The 24,199-nt window shown below is 52.6% G+C and overlaps 1 protein-coding gene across 1 annotated transcript in view; it reads left to right on the top strand.

Annotated features, from left to right (window-relative positions):
• The first annotated feature begins 770 nt into the window (after positions 1-770).
• BACE2 (beta-secretase 2) overlaps positions 771-24,199 on the top strand; it is a 79,764-nt gene continuing 56,335 nt past the window's right edge. Inside the window, exon 1 of the mRNA XM_038581534.1 lies at positions 771-1,052. Coding sequence (XP_038437462.1) covers positions 771-1,052 — 282 coding nt within the window. The remainder of the gene's footprint in view (positions 1,053-24,199) is intronic.

The following is a 24,199-nucleotide window of genomic DNA, read 5'->3' on the forward strand; positions in this document are numbered from 1 at the left end:
GCGCTCTCCCCGCCTGCCCAGCCCCCTGCAGCCGGGGAGTGGGGATGCGGCGCGGGACCGAGCAGGGCGCGGCGGGGGCAAGGCCCGGAGGCGCAGCCCGACTCCCGAGCGCCTGAGAGCGGCGGGGACCGAGCCGGCGGGGGCAGGCGCGGCTCCTGGGGATGCTCGCGGCCGCCCGCCCGCCCGCCGCTCCCCTCTCCGCGCCCCAAGCCCGCCCACCCCCGCCGCTGCGGGGGCCCCCCTGGCGCGCGGGGCTCCGGCCCTCGCTGCCCCTTTAAGCGTTCCCGAAACTTTCCCCCTGGTATCAGATGAGCCTCGTCACATCCGTTGGCCGCGGCCGCGGGGCGCGTTCCGAGGGGAGTCGGGCCCCGAGTTTCCCGGGGAAGGGGCGCGGCCCGAGAGCCGCCGGGGCTGCGCAGGGCGCGCCCGGGGCGCCCCGGGGGACCCCGCGCGCCGCGGTGACCTTGGCCGCGGGGGAGGGGCCCGGGCCCTGCGGGGCAGCCGCCGCCCGCCAGAGGGGGCAGCGGCGACCAAGTTGCTCAAGTTGGCGGCGCGGGCTGGGGCGGCTCCGGCTCCGGCGCCTCCTCCCGCTCCCCCCGGGCCTCCTCCCGCGGCGCTCCTCCCCGCCGCCGCCGCCCGCCCGGTGCGCGCCCAGCCCTGCCCGCAGCCCCGCGCCGCGCCGCCGAGCCGCCACCGCCAGCCGCCGCCGCCGCCGCCGGACGGGACGGGCCCCGCCGGGCCGGGCGCGCCCCCCGGGCCCCGCCGCGGGCATGGGCGCGCAGGCCGGGGCGCTGCTGCTGCTGCCCCTGCTGGCCCAGTGGCTCCTGCGCGCGGCCCCGGCGCCCGCGCCCGCGCCCCTCACGCTGCCCCTCCGCGTGGCCGCGCCCACCCCCGGGCCCGGGACCCCCGCCGCGCCCCGCGCCGACGGCCTGGCGCTCGCCCTGGAGCCCGCGGGCGGCGCCGCCAACTTCTTGGCCATGGTGGACAACCTGCAGGGGGACTCGGGCCGCGGCTACTACCTGGAGATGCTCATCGGAACCCCCCCGCAGAGGGTAGGTAGGCGGGCACCGGCGCGCGCGCCCCGCCGCGCCCCGCGGCTCCTCCCTCCGGGGCTCCTCCGGGGCTCCTCCGGGGCTCCTCCGGGGCTCGGGGAGCGGGGTCGCCCCGACACCCCGGCGGCGCAGCGGCGTGGGGGGACGCCGAGGGGCCCCGCCGGGCCCGGAGCGCGGCGCCGCCCGCCGAGGGTGTGCGCGAGTGTTGGAGAACTTGTGGGTCCTCCCCTCCTGCGAGCGGGCAGCGGGCGTTGCGCGCGCTGCTGGGGCTCCCCGGGGCTCGCCCTGGGGCGCGGGTGCTGCCGCGGTGCTGCCTCTGGGTGCTGCGCAGCGGCCCCCGGGCGCCGGGGGGTGGGCGCGGGGGCGCGGCGCGCGCGGGGGGCTTGGAGCGCGAGCCCCGCGGGCAGCCCGTGCGCCCAGGCTCCCGGCTGCGGGCGCGGGGGCCGCGCGGCTCTCCTCTCCCGGAGTCGGCTCGTCCTCCCTCCCGCCCGCCGGCCCGGCCTCTCCGCACCGAGCCCGGCGTCTGCACACGTGTGCGTGGAATGTACTAAATGCGCTCAGGCTCCCGCAGGAAAGAGCAGGGACCGAGCGAGGCTGCCGGGGACCCAGTGGCCTCCCGGTGACCAAAGGAAAACAAAGCCCAGCAGCTTTCTTTGTATCTTAATCTGATTTCCACTTATTCGCACTTTCTGGAGGAGCCAGAAGCTGATGGCCCCGGGCTCTGGCATCTGAAACAAAAATATCAGGAGTCGATTTGGCTTCCCCCTCCTCCTTCCACACGACCTGATCGAAGCGCGATCTGAAGTCAGGTTTTTCCTATCAATTGAGTACAGTCTCAGGATACTTATTTTTTTTATTTTTTTTAACGTTGTCATTTGAGTTTGAATCCAGCTATGATTCTGCCCTAAATAGAACATACTCATGACTTTGGTGTAATTCTAATTATTCAAGGCTTTCTTAAGAGGAAAGGCGCGCCATGCTAATTCTTTTAAAAAAAGAAACGCTACTGAATAACTTCTATACTTGCTTAATTAGTTTCAAAAGAAAAAAAAAGACCTTCAGAAATGTGTTCTGCTCTGAACTTTAGGGCTGGTTGCCTTTCAGCTAAGCCTTGTCCCTGCCTGGCCTTCCAGGGAGAATGATGGGCAGGGAGAGGCAAGGAGTCAGCTGAGCCAGCTTAGCCTGGCCCCAGAGGTGGGCGCTCGGTTAGATCCACCACGTGGAGCCACGCGCTGGGGGTGAGAGCCTTGTTCCTTGTGCCTTCCCAAGATTTCACAAGGTTTTGAGGATGAACCTCCTCTGTGGTCTAAGGATGATCTTTTGGGAACCGGAAATGTGCCTGGAGGGGAAGAGCTCTTGTGAGTTTTTGAGTGGAAGGGAAGTCTTTGTGCAAAAGTAAAGATGTGGGTGGTTGGGTGCTGGGATAAAAGGGGTCCTTGATGTCTGTTTCCCCCCACAGAACAGGGGAAGGGAAGACAAGCCTTGAGAAAAATGCAGGGGGGTGGGGGGTGAGGAGAGAAAAAAAGATTTCTCTTGGGCTTTAAAAAAAAAAAAAAAGCTTTCATAAATATTAGCTTTTCTTTATTAATTAAGCCAGTGACCTTTACTTTATTAGTTTTGTAAGTACGCTCTAGGCCCACCATGGGGCTTGAACTCAGCTCCCGGGGATGGAGAGTCTGTTGCTCTACCCAGGTACCCCAGTGACCTTTACTTTAAAATGATGAAGTTTAATTAACAGGAAATGTATTGGATGCCTCGTGCTTGTATCTTTACCTTGGCCAAGGAAGTAGTTCATTCAAGGTTATTTCACAGTTAAAGATGAGCATGTTTCCAGGGAAGGCTGTTTTTAACAATCCAGATTTAATTTTTACATTTGACGGGGAATGAAATATTCTGTTCCTCCTTCTTGGCCTGATTTAGTAATAAGCTGTTTTATAGCAAAATCCGTGTGTACGATCTTTCCAAATGCCTACTATAAACTCTAAGGTGTTAGTGACAAGTGCACCGGGATTCATTTCTTCCCTGTCTGCTCCTGAAATGTCTCTGACCACCAGCAGGGTGTCTGCAGCAGGCCCCGGGGTGACTTCTGAACTCTGTACTGAGGTTTCCCGCTCTATTAATGGCCAAGAGTTATGCATTTATTCTCTGCTGATTCTCCTAAGCCTAAAATAAAACATGCTTAGGTGGAGAGAAAACTGAAATTGTAAATTTAGGCATTAAATAACCAAGAATTTTTGGAGAAGTGATAGTCCTAGATGGTGTGGAGGGCTCCCCTCGTGGCAGGCACCATGCTGTGTGCTCCCATGTGTGCTCTCCTTGGGGATCCTCACAACCACCTCACGGCTCTGATACCCCTTTAGGGGATGGGGAAAGAAGCTTAGAGACGTTGAATGACTGACCCAGGGAACAGTTGGATAAGAAAGAGGGAGCACCAGAAATCCACCCCAGGTAGCTAGACTCCAGAAGCCAAGTTCCAAGTTACCTTTCCATCCTGCCTCCTTTTCTTTTCTTTTGCCTTTATCTAAAATTTTTAAAAAGATTTATTTACTTGAGAGAGAGAGATGAGTGGGAAGAGGAGGGAAAAGCAGATTCCCCACTGAGCAGGGAGCCAGGCACTGGGCTCTATCCCAGGACCCTGGGATCATGATAGAAGCTGAAGGCAGATGCTTAACCCACTGAGCCACTCAGGTGCCCCTATTTTTCCCTTAAATTTTTTTTGGGGGGGCCTTCAACTACCCTGTCCAGCCAGAGGTCCCTGGATCTTCAACCCCAACGTGTCAGGGACAAAATGAATGGTTGGATACAGATATGCGTGGAATAGAGTGGTCAGTCAGAACCAGAGCCATACAGATCCCTGCTCTCCCATGGGAAAGCCAGCTGTTGGACATGTGCTTGTTTCCCTGGATGCTTTAATCAAGAACTGGGGGTCCGTCGTTCTGCATGACACTGTTGAAGACATCACAGGCATCTGCCCCGAAGCCTGAGCAAGAGCAGGACCACGTTGGCATGGAGATGAGTGCCAGGTGTTTGATACCATCACGTGACTCCTTTCTAACAGTAGAGAACCAGCATCCGCTTGAACCATGCAATTTGGTCTTATTAATAATAATAATGGTGTTCTAAAGTGATTATAATTATAGCAATTTCCATTATTTAAAAAAAAAGGCTTTCACCCTGACACAATAAATCCAACTGGAGATGCTACGGGTCTGCAGCTCTATACCTTGTAATGGCCTCAAAAGAGGCCTTAGGGGTTTCTGTTGAAAGATTTTTCTGTCGTCTCCGCTAATATGGATGAAACAGACAGCAACACGATTTTCATATTTAAACATTCGAGTGTGAGGAGCTAAGAAATTATTTTGGGACTCACATTTTAATCATGGCGCCTTGGCTTACCACTTCTTAGTACACAATTGTTTGGAAGACTTGGGATTGAAAATATGTGCCAAGTATATGCAATTTAGGAGTTTGTCTTTTTTAGAATAAGCAATCCAGTGTCCCTAAATTACATGAAGCTCACTGCAGGCGAGGCTGGAAAAAGGAAGACGATGAGCACCGAGAATGTATTTGATGGAACACAGTGAGATGGGAAATACTGAGGACAATGGGAAAGATTTCTGGGGTCCAAAGAATAAGAAAGGCAAAGCGAGGTTCCCACCAGCTCTTGTGAGTGGCTCCTGAGCTTGAGTGGAGGAATTCAAGATCCAAGTCCTCCTTCGGAAGGCGGCAGGGCCAGGCCGAGGCATCTGCTCAAAGCACTTTAGGGGGCAGGTTCTGAGAAGTCACTAACAACCGTTAATATTAATAGCTCACCTTTATTTCAGGCTCACTGGATGGTGGGCACCATGCTAAGCATTTTGCACAGATCACCTCCTTTACTCCTGCAGACAGCCTTGGTAAGGACGTCTGAGTTACTCGACCTGACTATCAGAGGGAGAGAGCAAGGTGCGGAGAGGCCCAGTCATCTGTCCCAGGTCCCCTTTGGTGAGAGGCCGAGCTGGGGTATCGGTCTGTGGGGTCTGCTCCGTTCTGCAATCTGAGCACTTGTGCACTTGTTACAAAACAAAACAAAACCGTTTTCATTTACCTGTGGATGACTTGGGTGTGGCGGGAAGCGTCCAGGATGCTGGTGGCATTACACAGGTGGCCGTGGACAGGTGATCAGCTGCCGTGTGCTGCCCTTCCCTTATTGCCTGGTGATCTTTTGAGCTTAGGTTCCAGTGGCTGGTGTCACAGATCACCACAAACCAGGTGACTTAAAACAGAAATGTATTCTCCTGCAGTTTTGGAGGTCAGCCATCCAGAGTAAGATGTTGGCAGGGTCCTGTTCCCTCTGACGCCTCTTCCAGCTTCTGGTGGCTGCCTGTAAGTCTTCCCTGCTCTTTGGCTCTAGGCTGCATCTCTGCAATCTCTGCAATCTCTGCGTCTGCCTTCAAGTGAAGATCCCCCTCGTGTGTGTGTGTCTAGGTGCAAATCTGCTGCTTCTTAGAATGATGCCAGTAATTGGATGAGGGGGTTTCACCTTGATCCGGTCTGACGTTGTCTTAGCTTCATTATGTCTGTAAAGACAGATAGGTTTAGGGCTTCAACACATTTTTTTTTTTAAAGTTGTATTTACTTTAGGGGCACCTGGGTGGCTCAGTTAGTTAAGCGTCTGACTTTTGGTTTCAGCTCAGGACATGATCTCAGAGTTGTGACATCGAGCCCCACATGGGGTTCCCTGCTCAGTGGGGAGTCTGCTGGAGATTCTCTACCTCTCCCTCTACCCCCCCCCCCCGCCCCCGGCAAATAAATCAATCAATCCAAAAAAAGTGATTTATTTAGAGAGAGAGAATCTTAAGCACTGAGATGGACTAAGCCACCCAAACACCCTGATTTCAACATATTTTCTGTGGGGGGGCTATAGTTTTTTAACCCACAAGTTCATTCTAAGTTTATCGTTCTGTGGATTTTCTTTTCTTTAATTCTATCCCATCTTTTAATTGCCAACAATTTTAATTTGGAATTCAAGTCTAATTTTCATTAAAGGCGGTAGCAGATGGTGGTTTTGGTGCTGTGTCAATGTGGAGCCTGCAAGAAGCCAGTGCACGAGGAGGGGACGGGGTGGGAGAAGGAGGCAAGGAGGGGTTCAGCGTCTTCTCTGTGTCTCTGTGTCAGTTTCCTCACTAGAGAGTAATTGCTTAACATTTTTAAGACCTTTCTTGTAAAAAAAAAAAAAAAAAAAGACATTTCTTGTCATGTTACACAAATTCTCAAATTGCCAGAATCACCGCCTAACATGAGCAAAAGTTGGGACGCCTGGGTGGCTCTGCGGTTGAGTGTCTGCCTTTGGCTCAGGGCGTGATCCTGGGGTCCTGGGATCAAGTCTCACATCGGGATCCCTGCGTGGAGCCTGCTTCTTCCTCTGCCTGTGTCTCTGCCCCTCTCTCTCTCTCTCTGTGTCTCTCATAAATAAATAAATAAGATCTTTTTAAAAAAATTAAAAAATAACTTGAGCAAAAATCCATTTGCGCTAGCTCGGGTCACTGGTGTTTTAAATATCTGCGACTGGCAAATACATTGGGAACAACAGAGATGTAGATGGCTGAAAATGTGTATTTTGTGTTTTAAAGACTGTAAGGTGGGGCACCTGGGTGGCTCAGTCGGTGAAGCGTCTGCCTTTGGCTCAGGGTCCTGGGATCGAGTCCTGCGTCGACTCTCTGCTTAGTGGGGAGCCTGCTTCTCTGTCTCCCTCTGCCCCTCCTCTTCCTTTGTGTGCTCTCCCCATCGAATAGATAAATTCTTAACAAAAAAAAAAAAAGACACTGTGAGGCATCCGTCACCCCTCTTTATTGAGTATTTTTGATACAGAATACACACCTCCAGTACTTCTTCTAGTCCTATCCAGCACTTTCTTGACTTCTGATTTCTTTTGTTCAAGACAGGTGGGCATAACTTACTTGAGGCTTCCCGTCTCCTCCTCCTCGGCCATTGCTGGCTTCTCCTAACTAAAAACCAAAAGGGGGGGGAGGTTACGGTTGGCTCTCGTGATGAGTGATGTCTCCACGTGGTAATACCTGCCTTGCTGGACCCGAGGACAGAAATTTCAAGGCTGTGTTGTCCTGTCCTGCTGGTGCCAGGCAGCATGCCTTGGGCTTTATTTCACAGCACCGACCCTGAATGATGGAGCAGGTCAGGCCTTTGGCCCCTGGATTCAGGGCCCTCGTAGGCTGAAGGTCAGGGCTGGTGGCTGCTGACTTTTGCCCCAGCCCCATGCAGGGTGCAGCAGGAGTAGGTGGTGGGTCCAGTGTGATGATGGACGCTTCTGTCGCCAACCCAAGAGCCTCCTTTTATGACCAGCGGTGGGGCTTCTGCTCACACTTGGCTCCATTGCCATATGTCATGATTCCCCTGCTCGCTCCCTTCTGGCCCAGCCTGGGCGTGATGTGATCCTGGGGCTTACTGTGCGTTAGTGACAGCGGATGCTGTGTGGAAACATAATGCAGCTGGGAGGCAGGTGGACGGCCTAGCCTGCCTCTGTGACTTGGTGTAAATGCATTTACGGGTGAAATGTGAGTAAGGGTGTGTGCCCCGTATCCTGGGCTAGGTTCCCGAGCCTTGGAGACTGTGTGTGTGATGCACGGTTGGGTTGCCTGTCAGTTGGCGCCCCTCCGTCCTCTTCTGGCCCAAACGGACTATTGCCTGTTGCTACTCAGTTGCTTCTTCTTGCTCTTGGGATCCTGGAAGAGGGAAAAAAATCACTCTTGGTGTAACATATTAAAGAAACAGAACTGGTGTAACCGCATTAAAGAAACAAAACTAGTAGGTTTGTGTATGAGTTATGCATGCTAGCCGACACAGGTCTCAGGCTGGATGTTCTTGGATTTTTTTATATGGCGCATCATATAGCTGTACCTGGAAATACACAGTCTCAGCACTGCCATTTTCAGAAGATAAAGAGGACTGTCTGAAGAGTAAAGCGGGTGCTGCCCTGGGCCAGCTTCATCATTCGGGGGAGCCATAAAGGGCAGTGGGAAACCTCTCTCCTTCCATTTCACACTAGACCGAGAATGGCCCAGCAGGAGGATTTATACCTGGACTCGCTAACGTGCTTCTACTGCGGAGCCCCTCCGAAGCCTGCACTGGATAAATGGCTTTATTGGCATTAAGCAGGGAACTATTTCAGTTCTCCAGCCGTGCAAACCCCCTGCAGGAAACAAAAACAAAACAAAACAAAGAACAAACAAACAAAAAAAAAACGCAACACTGCAAAACCCCGAAAACCCAGCCCACAAGCCAGGCCCTCAGAGACTGGTGCCATGGGGGGACGAAAGGTGGAAAATAGTGAATCAAACATTTTTCCAGATAGCAGAGAGGTTGGGACAATCAGGATGCTCACAGGAAGGGAAGCTGCCGCTCGGGGAAGGTAAGTGTGGATTCCAGAAGCCTCACTCAAGCAGGCTGCACCCTGGAAACCATAAGCGCTGGGCGGACAAGTTGTTGGGAAGCCAGCGGAGCTGTGCAGTCGTTTGGGGATTGGGTGCTGATCCTAGAGGTGCTGCTTGTTGAGTGGTTGGTGTGGGACAAACCTCTTGGCGCCTCAGTTCACGAGCTGTCCATTAGGAGATTTGGCCAGATGGCCTGATAGCCCTTCGCGGTCTCTAACGCTCAACGGTTACAGTCTGCTTTCGTTCTGAGTGCTTTCCAAAGTTCTAATTTTGGGGGCGCCCAGGTGGCTCAGCGGTTGAGCATCTGCCTTTGGCTCAGGGCATGACCCTGGGGTCCTGGGATCGAGTCCTGCATCGGGCTCCCTGCATGGAGTCTGCTTCTCCCTCTGCCTGTCTCTGCCTCTCTCTGTGTGTCTCTCATGAATAAGTAAAATTAAAAAAAAAAAGGAGCTCTAATCTTCAGCAGCCGTGTGCAGGTTAAGTCACCTGGGCCTCTGTTAAAATGCAGAATCTGGCTCGGCGCGCTGGGGTAGGGAGCGGAGGATGGGTGCCACTGGCTTGGCTCACTGGCCACAGCTGCGGCCCTGATTCCCAAAACAGCTGGCCTGGGAAGGACTAGGAGGTGCTGGTGGAGCTGGTTAAAAATAGTTTCCCAGGACCCAGCCCAGATGTACTGGCGGAGACAGTCTGCACCGGGCCTGAGAATCTGCATTTTACCACGTGCCCGGGCTCCCCCTCGGGCCCCAGCCCCTGGGTGTTATTTGGGAGCCACAGGAGAGAGGGGCCTGGTTCTCCTCTCTGCCTGGTGGTTTCCTGCGTGGAATGGGCAGGTTCTTTTCTCTTCCTGGATGTTGTTGTTTGGTTAGCGTTTCCTCCGCGGGTTTAGCAGATCTCTACCTCAAGCAGATTGTGTTCCAAAAGCTTCCCTGTGTTTGGCAGGTTGGCAACCTGGCGCGGGTTTTCTCCGGGGAACGTGCTCTCCAGGCGTGTGTGTATGTGTGTGCTGACGGCGTCCTTTTAAAATCTCCTCCTGTTACAGAGCAATAATTTATCAATCAATAAAAATGAATTAGGAGGAAAAACCAAGTGAAAACAAACAAAAAACCCCCCGAATAGATACAAAGTGCTGCTGTTTCAGTTACTGGGTTCAGCAGACATCCGGTGTCCCTGGGGGCCGGCGGGGGGTGGGGGTTGCCCATGTCAGGGCGTCCAGTGGCTCCCGTGCTGCCCACCGCACTGTTGGTCGGTGGAGGGTGCAGCCCTGCTCTAGAAAGTGTACTTGGCTCTGCACGAGGCGGGACACGTCGGAAGTTCTCAGGGATGGTTCCTTCCAGTCACAGGTTGGGTTTGCTGCCCCTCCCCTTAGTGGGATGGTGGTTATTTTTGTTTAAGCAAAAAGGAAATGTGACTGTGGCTTTCTCTGCTTCCTGGTCCTCTCCCGTGGGGCTGGGAGGAGAGCTTTGACACCGGGCAGCAAGTAGGTCTGACTCAGAGGCTCTCCGCCCCAGGAAGTTGTGCCGTCTAGGGGACACGTGGCACTGACCTGAGACGTGTTTGGTTGTTGCAGGTTCGATGGCGCCCGTAGCTTCCAGCAGAAGCTGCTCAGCGTCCTTCGAAGGCACAGGACAGCCCCTGCCCCACCCCCTGCCCCTATGACAAATAATGATCTGGTCTCAAATGTCAGCAGTAGCGAGGGGCCAGAAATCGTGGGGATCACTCAGCTGGCCTGGGACAGCTGTGACACCTGTGGATCACCCCTGATCTTTATAGCCCGGTCTTTTTTTTTTTTTTTTTTTTTAAGATTTTATTTATTCATTCACGAGAGACACAGAGACACAGGCAGAGGGAGAAGCAGGCTCCATGCAGGGAGCTCGATGTGGGACTCGATCCCGGGACCCCAGGATTGAGCCCTGGACCAAAGGCAGATGCTCAGGGACTGAGCCACCCAGGCTGCCCCTACAGCCCTGTCTCATTCCAGCATCGTGCTTCTTCTCATTCAGCGCGTTTATGGAGCACCTGCTGCGGGCCGGGCCCTGGGATGCAACAGTCAACAAAGACGGGCATGGTCCTCGATGCTCTAGAACCTGCGTGCTTGTTGGCCAGACAGATTTTAAGAAAGCAGACTTCGTTTCAGGTCATTGCAGAGACCGCACAGCCGGGTCGTGGGCACGGGTGGAGACAGGCTGGTGCTTCGGCCCGGAGGGGGCAGGGACGCTCCCTGCTCCCTGAGGAGGGGCAGTTGGCCGTGAGCAGCAGCAGGGGAAGGCCCAGCCTTGAGACGTTGGGGGGTACCATGGTCTGGGGCAAGGCTGGCCAGGTGAGGGCTGCACCTGCACACCTGGCGGGGCGGGTGCCGCGATTGCTGCCCCTGCCCTGCCGGCTTTGGGAGCAGCTCCTCTTTTAAAATGGTGCTTTGGGGTTAGATTTTATTTGAACAAAGTCTTTACAGAGGCAGCTTGTGTGTGTGTGTGTGTGTGTGTGTGTGTGTGTGTAGGGGGTGAAGAGTTGGGGGAAAGGAGCTGAATATGGTCAGCCAGGAATTTCAGAATTGAAAAGAACTGGGGACGCCCGGGTGGCTCAGTGGTTAAGCACCTGCCTTTGGCCCAGGACGTGATCCCCTGGGTCCTGGGATCGAGTCCCGCATTGGGATCCCTGCATAGAGCCTGCTTCTCCCTCTGCCTGTGTCTCTGCCTGTGTCTCTGCCTCTCTCTCTCTCTCTCTCTCTCTCTGTCTCTCATGCATAAGTAAATCTTTTTAAAAAAGGAAAGGAGGGACGCCTGGGTGGCTCACGGGTTTAGCGCCGCCTTTGGCCCAGGACGTGATCCCAGGGTCCTGGGATCGAGTCCCACGTCGGGCTCCCTGCATGGAGCCTGCTTCTCCCTCTGCCTGTGTCTCTGCCTCTCTCTCTCTCTGTCTCTCATGAATAAATAAATAAAATCTTTATTTATTTTATTAAATAAAAAAAGATAATAATTATTTTAATTAATTAAAAATTTAATTAATTTTTAATAATTATTTATTTAAAAAAAAAGAACTGAGCTCCGTGTGCCCAGGGGAGGCAGGCGCCAGAAGACCCCTGCCTGTCTTCTCACTGCGTCTTCTTCTCTTCCATCGGGTTCCCAGCACCAGACTGAGGCCCGGGTGGGTGGAGCGGGTGGTTTATTCAGGAGGTGCACTCAGGAATCCCGTGTAGGGGTGGAGAAGTGAGAAGGCAAGGGAAGCGTGCAGGGAGAGGCTGCAGGTGTGGGCAGCGGGGCACGGGCCCCCTGAGGATCTGAGACAGGGTGCCACAGGACTCGGTGGTCCCAACTGCAGGGCAAGGGCACTGGGCACCCCCGCCGCCCACCCTGCTCCCACCAGGTGTGGGCCCAGGGCTGGGGCCTCCGCGGCCCTCCTGCCGGAGCCGGGGCTGGCACAGGGAGGCTAACACTCAGGGCATGAGAAGGAAGGAATGTTCTCTGTCACCGAGTGCATTTGAGAGGCATCATTTCCACCGTCCATAAAACCACGTCGAAGCCCCACTTTATTTATTTATTAAAAAAAAAACTCTACTTTAAAATCCTAACTCCCCAAAGTGCTCTAGAATCTAACTCCCAGGAGCCTCTGTGATGAGTCAGTCCAGAATGTACTTTCCTTGATATACTTCTACTTTGAACTTTTTTTTTTCCCCAGAAGATGAGGATGTGGGCAGCGAGCAAGAGACAGAGAAATGGTTGGGGGGCAAAGGGAGATGATGTTTGAGGTTAAAAACAACCACAAAACCTCCTTTGAAGACCGAGTGCTCTGAACCTAAGACTCTCAATACCTTTTGCGTGCCTGGCGCCCTGCGGTGCCCGAGAGCAGTGCGGCCTAGGTCCCTAACCCACCGACACTCACGTGTGATCCACAATTTTCCTGATGCCCAAGAATTTGTCCTCCAGGTGCGTGCATATTCTTAGAATATGTAAGCTACTTGTTTATCGCCCTTTGGTCAGTACACGTAGGTGCGTTTTGGCTTCTCAACCCTGTGGGACGTGGCACTTTCTGGTCCCGACCTCCTTGCTTGCTCGGCCCACATGGAAGAGACTGGGGGCTGGTCGGGCTGCAGGCCTCGCGATGGGCCAGGTGGAGCCCCGTGGGCCTCACCTTCCCCTCCACGTCTGAGCTGTGCCTCGCTCGGGGCCTGCTCATCCCAGGGTCGGTGAACACACGCCTCACTGTGCTGGGTTTATGAGCCATGCTGCCGGCCAGAGAATTGAAACATCCTAGTGCTGGCGTTCAGGCCTTGGGGGGTGGGGGGAGAGGCAGGGGCCTGCCCAGCCTCAAATCTCGGCCTCATGCTCCATCCCAGCTTCAGCAGAGCTGTTCATGGAGCTCCCAGCAGTGGCATCATCAGCGGCACACATTTCCCCTGGCTGCTGGGGGCTGTGCAACCTCAGATCCCTGACCCCACGAGGGTGTGTGGGCCCCAGAGCCCCGCAGTCCCGGGTCCTCTGGCCAGCATCCCCCAGCATCCTGCAGAGCTTAACGTTCTCTTAGCCGCTGAGGCTCTTGACAAGCCTGATGCAGTTGTGATTTGTGGTTCTTTGTATACAAAGCGTATGGAAAATGGTGAGCTACGGGAGACACCGGGTACGACATATCCTTAGAGCTGGTGTTCTGAAATTTCACAACAACGTGTCTTAGTTTTTTGGTTTTGTTTTTGTTTTATTTTTTTAACGTTGGGCATTTGGTCTTGTCTGTCTTTTTTTATTTCTTTCTAGTCATGAGAGACACAGAGAGAGGCAGAGGGAGAAGCAGGCTCCCTGCGGGAAGCCCGATGCGGACTCGATCCCAGGACCCCGGGGTCACGCCCTGAGCCGAAGGCAGGTGCTCAACCACTGAGCCACCCGGGCGTCTCCATTTGGTCTTTTCAATCTAGAAGCTCCACATGTTCAGTTCTGAGGAACTTTCTAGTAAAATGTCCATTCTCTTTTTGGACCTCCTGTTATCCGGAGATTGGCCTTCTAGTTCGGGGTCTCTTGGTCTCCGGGTTCTACTCCGTATTCATTTCTGCCACTTACTTGCGCTTTAACTTTTCAGGAGCACTTTCTTTTTTCTCTGAATGTTCCTTTTCATGGTTATACTTTATTCTCGTTTCAGAATTGTGTGTCTGCTATCTCTCTGAGGAAATAACGCTTTTTAAAAAAAATTTTTTTTTTCTTTCCACTTCCTGCCTTATTTCTGTTGGCCCTGAGTCCTTTTTTTGGGGTGTTCGTCTGGGACTGTGTCTCACACCAGTGATTATTGGCTGACTGTTCGTATTTAAAAAGGAACTGTTAGGGGCGCCTGGCTGGCTCAGTCGGTAGAGCATGTGACTCTTGATCTTGGGGTGGTGAGTTCAAGCCCCATGTTGGGTGTGGAGCCTACTTAAAAAAAAAAAAAAGTTAAAAAAAATAAAAAGGAAGTGTTAAAAGGCCAAGTGGAGGGCAATGCGTAGGCCGGGTGTAGAGTACATTTCTTGGTAAAAATTTATTTATTATTTTAGAGAGAGTGGGGGGAGGAAGGGGCAGAGGAATCTCTAACGTGGGACTCAGTCCTGTGACCCTGAGATCGTGACCTGAGCTGAAATACACCTTCCCAGCCGCCTTCACTCTGGCCTGGAGCTTTGCCCTGTGTGATGACGAAGCACTGGGCGGTGCTCAGTGGGACCTGGTCGGGGCCTCCTGGAGGATTTCAGGGAAGCTTATTTTTCCTGATACAGGTGGCAGGTGTGGCTGGGGTGATACTTTCTACTCTTTCCTGCCTTTGATGCAGATGAAAGCCGTGAACGGGGAGCCAACTTTTTTTTTTTTTAAAGATTTTATTTATTTATTCATGAGAGACACAGAGAAGCAGAGACACAGGCAGAGGGAGAAGCAGGCTCCATGCAAGGAGTCTGATGCAGGACTCGATCCCAGGACCCCAGGATCACGCCCTGAGCCAAAGGCAGACGCTCAACTGCTGAGCCACCCAGGCATCCCAGGGAGCCTACTTTGACCTTGAGCGACAGGTGGGGGGAGCTGCAGTGATCTGATGCCAATTTTCTTCGAGGTGCTGACTTCGAGGTACCAACTATCTCCAGACGCATCTTGATGTGGAGAAGAATCCCTGCTTGTTGTTTGAGCTGCTCAAAACTTAGTTTTTACTTGCAGCCAGAAACATTCCAAATGATGTGCCACCATCACTCTTTGGGGAAAAAAAATAGCTTAATACTAAAAAAAATGCTTTAAGGTAATTTATCATTTCTTTCTTCTCCTTGCAATCTCCTGGGAAGAGGAGGACAAGTCTAAAAGTCCTTTTCTTAGTGTCTTTGTTGCTGTTGCTGGCGAGATGCTTGTTTCCAGTGGGCCACAGGTGGACTCTGTTACCGGGACGTAGGCTTTGGCCGTCACAAGGGGGACCCCGCAGGAGATGACTACCGGGAGGCGTTTGCATGGGGCAGACCAGGGTCAGCATAGTGAGGCCCATGGACCAAGTCTCCTGTTTCCGTAAGGTTTTCTTGGAATGCAGCTATGCCGGTTTACAGGCGGTCTGGGAGTGCTTTCATGCTACAGTGGCGGAGTTGAGAGAGATACCGTGTTGCCAGCCTCTAGGATTTTCACTGTCTGGCTCTGAACACAATAAAAAAAGCTTGCTGACCTCTGGGTTCCACTGTCAGATTCTAGATGCCAAGGAGGGAGCGTCCGTGGCCAGCAGGCTGGCAGTGCTTTTGTCCACACCAGCAAGAGCAGGTGGGCGCCCTGTGTGGTGGGAATGGTGCGGGGGAGAGGTGGCTCCCAGGAACCTACTGAATACCCCACAGGAGGAGGGTTGAGTGTGCAGACATCAGCCACACCCAGAACGCACCAGGCATGAAATCAGATGAGCACGTTCTTCCCCCGCCCCTTCCTTCCCTGGTGTTCCAGGCATTGTTGTGAGTCTGGTGGGGAAACAGAGAAAAATCCCACAGCATGCCTCCCCTTCCCCGCCGTGGATTTCTGAGCCTCAGGTGGGCCCATGGTAGTGGATGTCCGAGAGAAGCTTTGAACTTAAGCTTTGTCTTTAGAAAGGACCGGACTTCTAATGTGCGGAAATAAATGAATTTTATTTACATTTACAAAGCTTTTGAGAAAATACAGTCTTTGCCCAAGATTTCATTCAAGGATGGGGAGGAATGATTTACAGAGCACGTTTGAAGGCGGTTGTAGGACAAGAGAAAGTTCTCCTAAAGTGTTATCCCGTCATGCAAAGGCCATGGAGGGGAGTTTGGAAATGTCTAGTAAACTCATGTCTGCATCTATCCTCTGACTCACAAATCCACTTCTGGGGGTTTACACAAAGTTACATCGGGGAAAACTGTGAAAAGCTTCCCCAAGGCTATTCATGTGATGCCACCCGCACCAGCATACGGTTGGAGACGACCCGGATGTTCATAGAGAGGGGCCTGGCGGAGGGAAGGGTCGCACGTCTACACTGTGGGACATGATGCATCTACACTGTGGGACGCCATGCGTCTGTGAGTGAGTGAGGGTGATCTTTAAAGACTTCCAAGTGAGGAAAGCCAGGTGGAGAGCACGCATCTAGCAAAGCAGGTAGACACGTGTAGGCTCCTCTTCCTCGAGATTGTCCAGGACTGAGGGCCCCAGAGCCGGGTGACTGCAGCGCAGCGATCGCCACCTCTGCTCCTGCACCTGTTCCTCTCTGACAGCCCGCCGAGCAGTTTGCAGACTCCAGCACATTATTGGTCTGCTGTGTTGGAAAGGTCAAGACCTCCGAGGATGAGTTACATGCTTTCACTTCCCAGAGAGCCACTGTTCCAGGTTTGCTGGCTTTTACTGTGGTTACAAGTGGCTGGCAGTGGCATGCTGCTGAGCAGAGACTGGAGAAAAACAAAATCAACAATTAAAACAGGTTCCTTTCAGGTGATATTTTCACACCGAGTTAGAAACTGCTTTTTTGTAAGAAACTCCTATGGAGAGAAGTCTTTCAAAGGTGATATCTTTGCATATTCCCATCATCATTTGATCTCCATCGCCAGGAATGATAGGTTTGCCACGTACATAAATACTTTCGGACTCTTAATTTAGAATTTACTACCTGTGTAAAAATCTTCCAAAGATTTTTAGTTATTTTTTAATAAAGATTTATTTATTTATTTATGATTTTAATTTATTTATTCATGAGAGGCACAGAGAGAGAGAGAGAGAGAGAGGCAGAGACACAGGGAGAGGGAGAAGCAGGCTCCATTCGGGGAGCCTGATGCAGGACTCGATCCTGGGTCTCCAGGATCATGCCCTGGGCTGAAGGCGGTGCTAAACCGCTGGGCCACTGGGGTTGTCCAAGATTTATTTTTTTATTGAGAGAGGGAGGGGGGCGTGCAGAGGGGGAGAATCTTGGAACAGACTCCCCACTAGGCCTGGAGCCCAATACGGGGCTTGATCTCACAATCCCAAGATCATGACCTGAGCTGAAACCAAGAGTTAAACGCCCAACCGATTGAGCCACCCGGGCACCCCGAAGAATTTTAGTTCTTTAAAAAAAAAAAAAAAGCCAAAAAACCAACAAAAACCTGGAGAAAAGTCATACCTTCTGGTCAGTTTGCTAGAGGTACTGATGGACCTCAGGGAAGATGAAATTTTAGGATCCATGGCCCCCATTTCACAGATGAGGAGCCCGAGGCACAGCTGGTAAAGTCGCACATTGCATGGGGACAGGGCCAGGACTTGAAAACAGCTGGTCGGGTCCCACCCTCAACCACAGCTAAGCTGCCTTCTAGCACAGAAGTCATATATACACGTATGGGGTTGAGGCCTCAGAAATATTCTTCTTGATCGTTATCCAGAAATGTTCAGAGTCGCTAGTCCGTGAGAATTTGGGAGTCCCATAAGGACTGAGGGGCTGGCTCGATTCCAGAGAAGCTGCTCGCCGACGGGCTGAGTTCACATGCGTCCCGGAATGCACAGATGCCCAGTAAATCGTCACCTGTTGGTTTTTCCCCCCAACCCTTCCTGACACCCGGCCTTCTGGAGGGTGTACCGGCTGTCTTCTTCGGTAGGCTCCCTCCAAAGCAGCCCCAGAACAGCACTGCACAGTTGAAAGGTTTATCTAAACCACAAACATCGCCTTGGCCCTGCAGGGCCTGCGTGTGGCGGGTCTCTCCCCTCTTTCCCGTCGGCCGATGGGAGTGACGCCCGCTTGTTTCAGTGCTGTCCACTCATTTATGGGCGATCTCCGACGTCAGGGTGCAGCTGGGATCTGCTCATCTTCTCCCACCCGTGCATGTGGGGTGACGGGTGGGTTCCCCCTTGCTCGCTCTCCTCCATCCTCGATTCTGGTTCTTGCCCTGTTTCCCACCTTCTGGGAGGTGCCGCTGGAAGCGGGAAGAGGAGGCAGCCAGCTAGGAGCAAGGTGCTAGGGACGCCTCTGTGGGTGGACTCTGGTCTCGGTGCCCGAGTGCAAATGGCACCACACGGGGGGTCCCAAGGAGGAGGGGGTCTTCCTGGGACAAACCCTTCTGTCCTGCCTGTGTCTGCGTGGCCGACTTCTGTGAGCCGCACTGCTCAGGCTCCCTTTTCCCTTGGCTGGGGATTGGGCTTGTTAGGATGAGAGAGAAGCAGGTGTGTAAATCCCACTGCCCTTCCTTCTGGTCTTAGCGTGACTGTGGTTCCCTCCACCACTGCAGCCGCTGGGACACGGTCCACTCTGCCCCTTCACACCCTGGTCAGAGGGTTCCCTGGGCCCCTCAGCTCTGTGATCCTGCCCCTGCCTGCACCTCCGTGGATGGGCCCTCCGGCAGCCTCCTCCCATGAACCCTGGAATAGAATCCCCTGTCCTGCTGCACTCCGCTCACGCAGCTGGTGAGGATACAGCTGTAGCACTTTCCTACTGTATGAGTCTGTCCAAATCTCTGGAGCTTCAGGGGCTCCCGACTGGCTCAGTCAGTAGAGCATGCGACTCTTGATCTCAGAGTCGTGAGTTCGAGCCCCATGTTGGGTGTGGAGCCTACTTAAAAAAGGCAAATCTTTGGAATGTTCAATTCAAGCTAAGCTTGCTGCGGTTGGTCTGTCCTTATAAGAAGAGGTGAGGACACACTGATACGAGGGCACTTGTGCACGGAGGATGGCCATCTACACACCAAGGAGAGAGGGCTCAGAGGAAGCCAGCCCTGCCCCATCCTTGATCTCAAACTTCCAGCCTCAGGGCTAGGAGAAGTGGGTTTCTATTAAGACGCCAGCCAGCGCCAGCTAACACTTGCTATCTCCATCCCAGTTCATGAGGGGAGTCGTAGCCCACGTGGCCATCTGGAGCCCACCCCCCCACCACCACCACCAATCGACTTTTCCCACACTGCTGTTGCTCACCAGGCTATTTTATGTTGGCCAGGAGGGAGGACGAGGTGGGTCTTCCATGAAAGAATTTTCCCTTTGCTCTAAATTCCCACCCGGCTTTATTTTCTGGACCATAAAAAACATGTTAAGTGTTCCTCAGTAAATGAATGCTAAGGTATCCCACCGTGCACCCACCACCACCTGCTCTGGGCACACGGCGGACCAGAGGGAAGCACGTTTAACCGAGTTAAGCTTATTTATTTTTCTCAAATCAAGACACATCCACTTGGGGTAAGATCGTGACATTCAGGTGCATCAGAAAATTATGGCTTCTTTTAGAGCCGGTTCCAGGGCCGGCTAGCTGCCTGCCTTTCTGCACACTTGAGACAAAAAGGATTGGGGTGTTTTGTCCAAGACCTGGCACTTAGGCGCACGAGGCTTTCAGCTGGACTCTTACGGTCTCGTCTCGGTCTCGGCGGTTCATTGATCTCAGACCTGGAAGCCTCCTTGGGGAGAGGAGGTGGAGGACGCAGCGGCCAGCTCAGAGGGCTGTTGTGTCCAGGAGCCCTGGGGGGTGCGGGGGTGCGGCCTAGGTGTGCACTGCTGCTCAAGGCCGCGGCTGCAAGCCCTCGTGTAAATCAGTGCAGGAGGTCGGGAGGTGGAAGGCTTTTCTCCAGTCCGTGCTCACACTTCTTTTCTGACAGTGGAGGCAATAAAGGTGGAGTGAGTTTAGGCAATTTTATTTATTTTTTTATTTTTTAAAGATTTTATTTATTTATTCATGAGAGACACAGAGGCAGAAGGAGAAGCAAGCTCCATGCAGGGAGCTCGACGCGCGACTCAGTCCTTGGACTCCAGGATCATGCTCTGGGCCACAGGCAGGCACCAAATCACTGAGCCACCCAGGCGCCCCATTTTTTTTTTTTCTTTTAAAGACAGTTTAGGCAATTTTAAACAGTAATCAGAACCTTCCAGGTTAGCAAGCCCAGCATTCTTTAGGATCGTTGTCAGTAATTAAAACTAAAAATGGATTGTTTTAAAAGTTCAGTTGAGGGGTGCTTGGGTGGCTCAGTCGGTGAAGCATCTGCCTTCAGCTCAGGTCGTGATTCCGGGGTCCTGGGATCGAGCCCCACGTCTGGGCTCTCTGCCCAACAGGGTGTCCGCTCCTCCCTCTGCCTCTGACGTTCCCCCTGCTTATGCTCTCTGGCTTGCGCGCGCGCTCTCTCTCTCTCTCTCTGTTAAATAAATAAATAAAATCTTTTTAAAAAATAAAAGTTCAGTTGGATGCTGACAGCAACAGGCCCTGATGGAACAGGGCAGTGTGCCTCGGAGGCTTAAAAGCCTTTATTGAGTACAAATCCTATCTTTGATGGTGGCTTTTATATCATTTTTAATGTCTCCAGGAGTTGTGAAATCATGTAAGACAGTTTCTACTATGAGTTGCTTTCATGGGTATTTGTGATAAATCAGCGGAGGTGACTCATCCAGTGTTTGTGGTGTGCATGATGGCACGGAAGTTGAGTTGACAGGTATGGAAATGAGAATCAGATTTTTTTTTTTTAATTGAAGCATAGTTAATAGGCAGTGTTATCCCAGTTTCAGGTGTACCATGTAGTAACTCAACAGTTCTGAAGGTTACTCAGTGCTCATCATCATCACTTTTTTTTTAAGATTTTATTTATTCATTTATTTGAGAGAGAAATCTAGAGAGGGAGCACGCACAGGAGAATGAGCAGGGGGAGGGGCAGAGGGAGAGGGAGAAGCAGACTCCCCGCTGAGCAGGGAGCCCAGTGCGGGGCGATCCTGGGACTCCAGCATCGTGACCTGAGCTGAAGGCAGATGCTCAACCCACTGACCACCCGAGTGCCCCGATCAGTGTACTTTTAATCCCCTGTGTGTTGAAAATACGGAACACTTCATGAATTTGCCTGCATCCTTGCTTAGGGGCCGTGCTAAGTGAGCACGATAATTAGAGGTTTGATTAGCAGATAACTGGAAAGTGATATGAAGGCTGGATATTGACTTTCAGTGGGGTCCTGAGAAGGTACCACGATGAGGAAGGGGTAGGAAGTCAAGTCACGTGACCAACACTTGCAGGCTTCCAGGGAGATGTACGGCCCATCCGCCTGTCCTGGAGGAGGGCTCTAGGGAGGCCAAACCCTCTCACTTCAAATAATCCACAGGCTGCCCCATGGAAGGGGGCATTGCTACAGAGCACAGGCGTGGGTCTGCTGGGAAGTAGGGGTGCCGCGAACTCTTTAGAAAGTTCCATGAGGACAGGCACTGGATCCATCCCAGGATGGAGCATTGCACCTGCACGGATGGGTCCTCAATAAATATTTGTTGAATTAAACTGAGAAAGGAAGCAGGTGCCAGAACGGATGCTCTAGACTTATAACAAGTTAGGACATCAGGTAATAAGCTTCTCATCCCTGAGGATTGTGGCAGAAATGTCAGCGCCTTTTTGGGTGGCTCCGGGTGGCCGTGCTGTGTCATGGGGGATTTGGACTGCGCTGTGGTCCCCAGACCCGGGTTAGTTGTCCGTCACCTGGGACCTGGTTAAAAGCGTGGATTCCAGGTTCTCTTCTTGGGGTTGGAGATTACATAGAATAGTTCCTGGGGTGATACCAAAGGACATAACAGTGACCTGTCAGATTCATTTCAGTTCTTCTTTTTTTGTTTCTTTTTATTTTTTTAAAAATATTTTATGTATTTATTCATGAGAGACACACAGAGAGAGAGGCAGAGACACAGGCAGAGGGAGAAGCAGGCTCTGTGCAGGGAGCCCGATGTGGGATTCGATCCCGGGACTCCAGGATCACGCCCTGAGCCGAAGGCAGACGCTCAACTGCTAAGCCACCCAGGTGTCCCTGTTTTTATGTTTCCTAATTAAAACCTAGCCTCGTGTCCAAGTTTGGTGATTATTTTGTGCAGGCAGTTACACTCATTGCTGCATGACTAACCACATCCAACAGAGAGGCGACGGCTACTTGTACTTGCCAGGCCCTGTTCTAGGCACAGGGGGCTTGGCAGCGAGCCACAGCGGTAACAGATCTGGCCTTCCCGGATCTATGTTTGATGAGAAGATACAGACAAATCTGGTAAATATGCAGTTATTTGGAAGGTGGATTAAAATGCAGACGAAGGCATGCTGGGAGTAGGCAAGTGTTCCTGAGCTCTGTAGGATGTGCCAGGGAAGGGGTCTTCCTGCAGTGACGCACTAGAGTGGAGGCCCAGAGAAAGAGAGAGAGAGAGGGAGTGAGTACGCGGGCAGGGGTGTTCCAGGCCATGGGAACAGCTGGGGCACAGGCCCTGAAAAGGATGTGTGCTTGCATGTTGGAGGAGCCCCAGGGTGGCTCCAGTGGGAGCACGATGGGTGAGCTGTGTGGGACAGGAGGGGAGAGACAAGCTGGAAGGGGGGCCTTGCTGCTGCTGAGAGGTATGTGGTCGAGAAGGTGAAATGAGGAGCTTGGCTTTGGAAATGCCAAAGTGAGACCCCTTTTGTGCCGTGCAAGGTGAGTGGTCCCGGAGCAGCTGAATATGCATGTGGGTCTCCAACGAGGGGTCCCAGACAGACGGAAATCTGAGCATCGACTCCAGAGCAGCTGTGTGAAGCCTCAGTTAGAGGTAGCATCCTGGGGCATGAGCCTGGACAGAGCGGTGAGGTCCAAGATCAGGGCCCGAGACATCCCAAACCTTGGAAGCTGGGGAGGTGAGGAGGCATCGTCCCGGGGCCTGAAAAGGAGCAGCAGGGAGAGAGGAGGGGAGCTCGACGGTGGTTATGTCAGGGGACATAGAATCAGGGGAAACAGAGTCAGGAACAGGCCCTCGATGGCCAAAGGATGCAAGGTCTGGCGGTTGGCCTTGGAGCCCTGTGGGTTCAAATGAGAAGGGACATGAGGACTTGGCAGCCGTGAGTGCCAACACCTCTTGTAAGGGGCTTCACTGCAGGAGCATGGCGGCATGGGGCCATGGTTGGAACAAGCTCTGGGGTGAAGGCAGTTGCCTGTTGCTGTCTTTCCTAGGATGGGCGATAGAACAGCCTGTTTGTAAGCAGGCATGATCCGGGGGCGGGGGGGCGGGGTGGGGGACAAATAGATGATGCAGAAGAGAGTTGGGGGCATTGGTGGTGTGCTGTCCTGAGTGGGTGATGGTGGGATCCAGAGTGGGTGGCGGGAGTTAGGGAGATGGATGGTGTCTTTCTCTACGTTTGCTGCACCAGTGACCTTGAATGATGGTACAGAGGAGCTCTCAAGTCTCTGCTGGAGATCTTGCCAAGGTCCATATGTTGCAGCCTTTCCAGCCAAACCTTGGTGTTTCCCTGTTTCTAGAATGTTCTAGAAGGTTTCTCTGTGGCCGTGCTGTACCCTAATTGGGAAAATACTTGTATTTTGCAGAGGAAAAACCAAAGAGGGGTGCATCTGTCATTTCTCCTTTGGGTTAGCATTCTTTCAAAATATCTGGACACCATAAAAATGTGGAGATCTATGGAGATTTAATGTCTTTCCTGAGAGGAATTTACTTGGAAGGGCTTTAAAAAGTCTTTTTTAGCAGAGAATGATCTCTTTGATCACCATATGCCTATTAAAACATTTTTTTCTCCCCCTCATGGGTTTAACGAGAAAAAACCATCAAAGCCTTTTACAAACCGCATAGAAGTAGCTGGTTTCTTAAATGGCTGGCCTGGAATGAGCAAAGGCTGGCAAACCCAAAACAATGGCCTTTCTGTGTCACTCATTCCAGGTTTGGGCCATCAGACAGCAGGCACAGAGAGGATGCAAAATGGAGATAACACTTCAGATTTTTAAGAAGAGGTCATTGTAAATTGGGCTACGTCCCGTCCCGCAGTGAGATGAACATGAGGATTCTTGGATCGTCACTCATTGCGTGTAGTTGTCCGCGTTTGCTAGAAAGTGTTCGTACCTTTGTGACACTGAGGACTTAAGTCACTCTTTCTGATTTCAAAGTCCTTAATGGAGGTCTGGGTGGCTCAGTGGTTGAGCATCTGCCTTCAGGGCGTGATCCTGGGGTCCTGGGATCGAGTCTCAGGTCGGGCTCCCCACAGGGAGCCTGCTTCTCCCTCTGCTTGGGTCTCTGCCTCTCTGTCTGGGTCTCTCATGAATAAATAAATGAAATCTTAAAAGAAAAAATAATAAAGCCCTTCGTGGTAATATTGTATGTGTCTTTTCATAAAATAAACTGTGAGAGGCTCACCTGGCAAACCCATTTGGCTGATCAGTTTTATTTTTATTTTTTAAAGATTTTATCTATTTGACAGAGAGAGAGAGGACAAGCAGGGGAAGCAGGAGAGGGAGCAGCAGACGCCCCACTGAGCAGGGAGCCCGACGTGGGACTCGATCCCAGGACCCTGGGATCACGACCTGAGCCAAAGGCAGACACTTAAGCACTCCAG

The sequence above is a fragment of the Canis lupus genome, chromosome 31 (genome assembly GCF_011100685.1).
Source record: "Canis lupus familiaris isolate Mischka breed German Shepherd chromosome 31, alternate assembly UU_Cfam_GSD_1.0, whole genome shotgun sequence".
In the NCBI taxonomy this organism is placed as follows: Eukaryota; Metazoa; Chordata; class Mammalia; order Carnivora; family Canidae; genus Canis; species Canis lupus.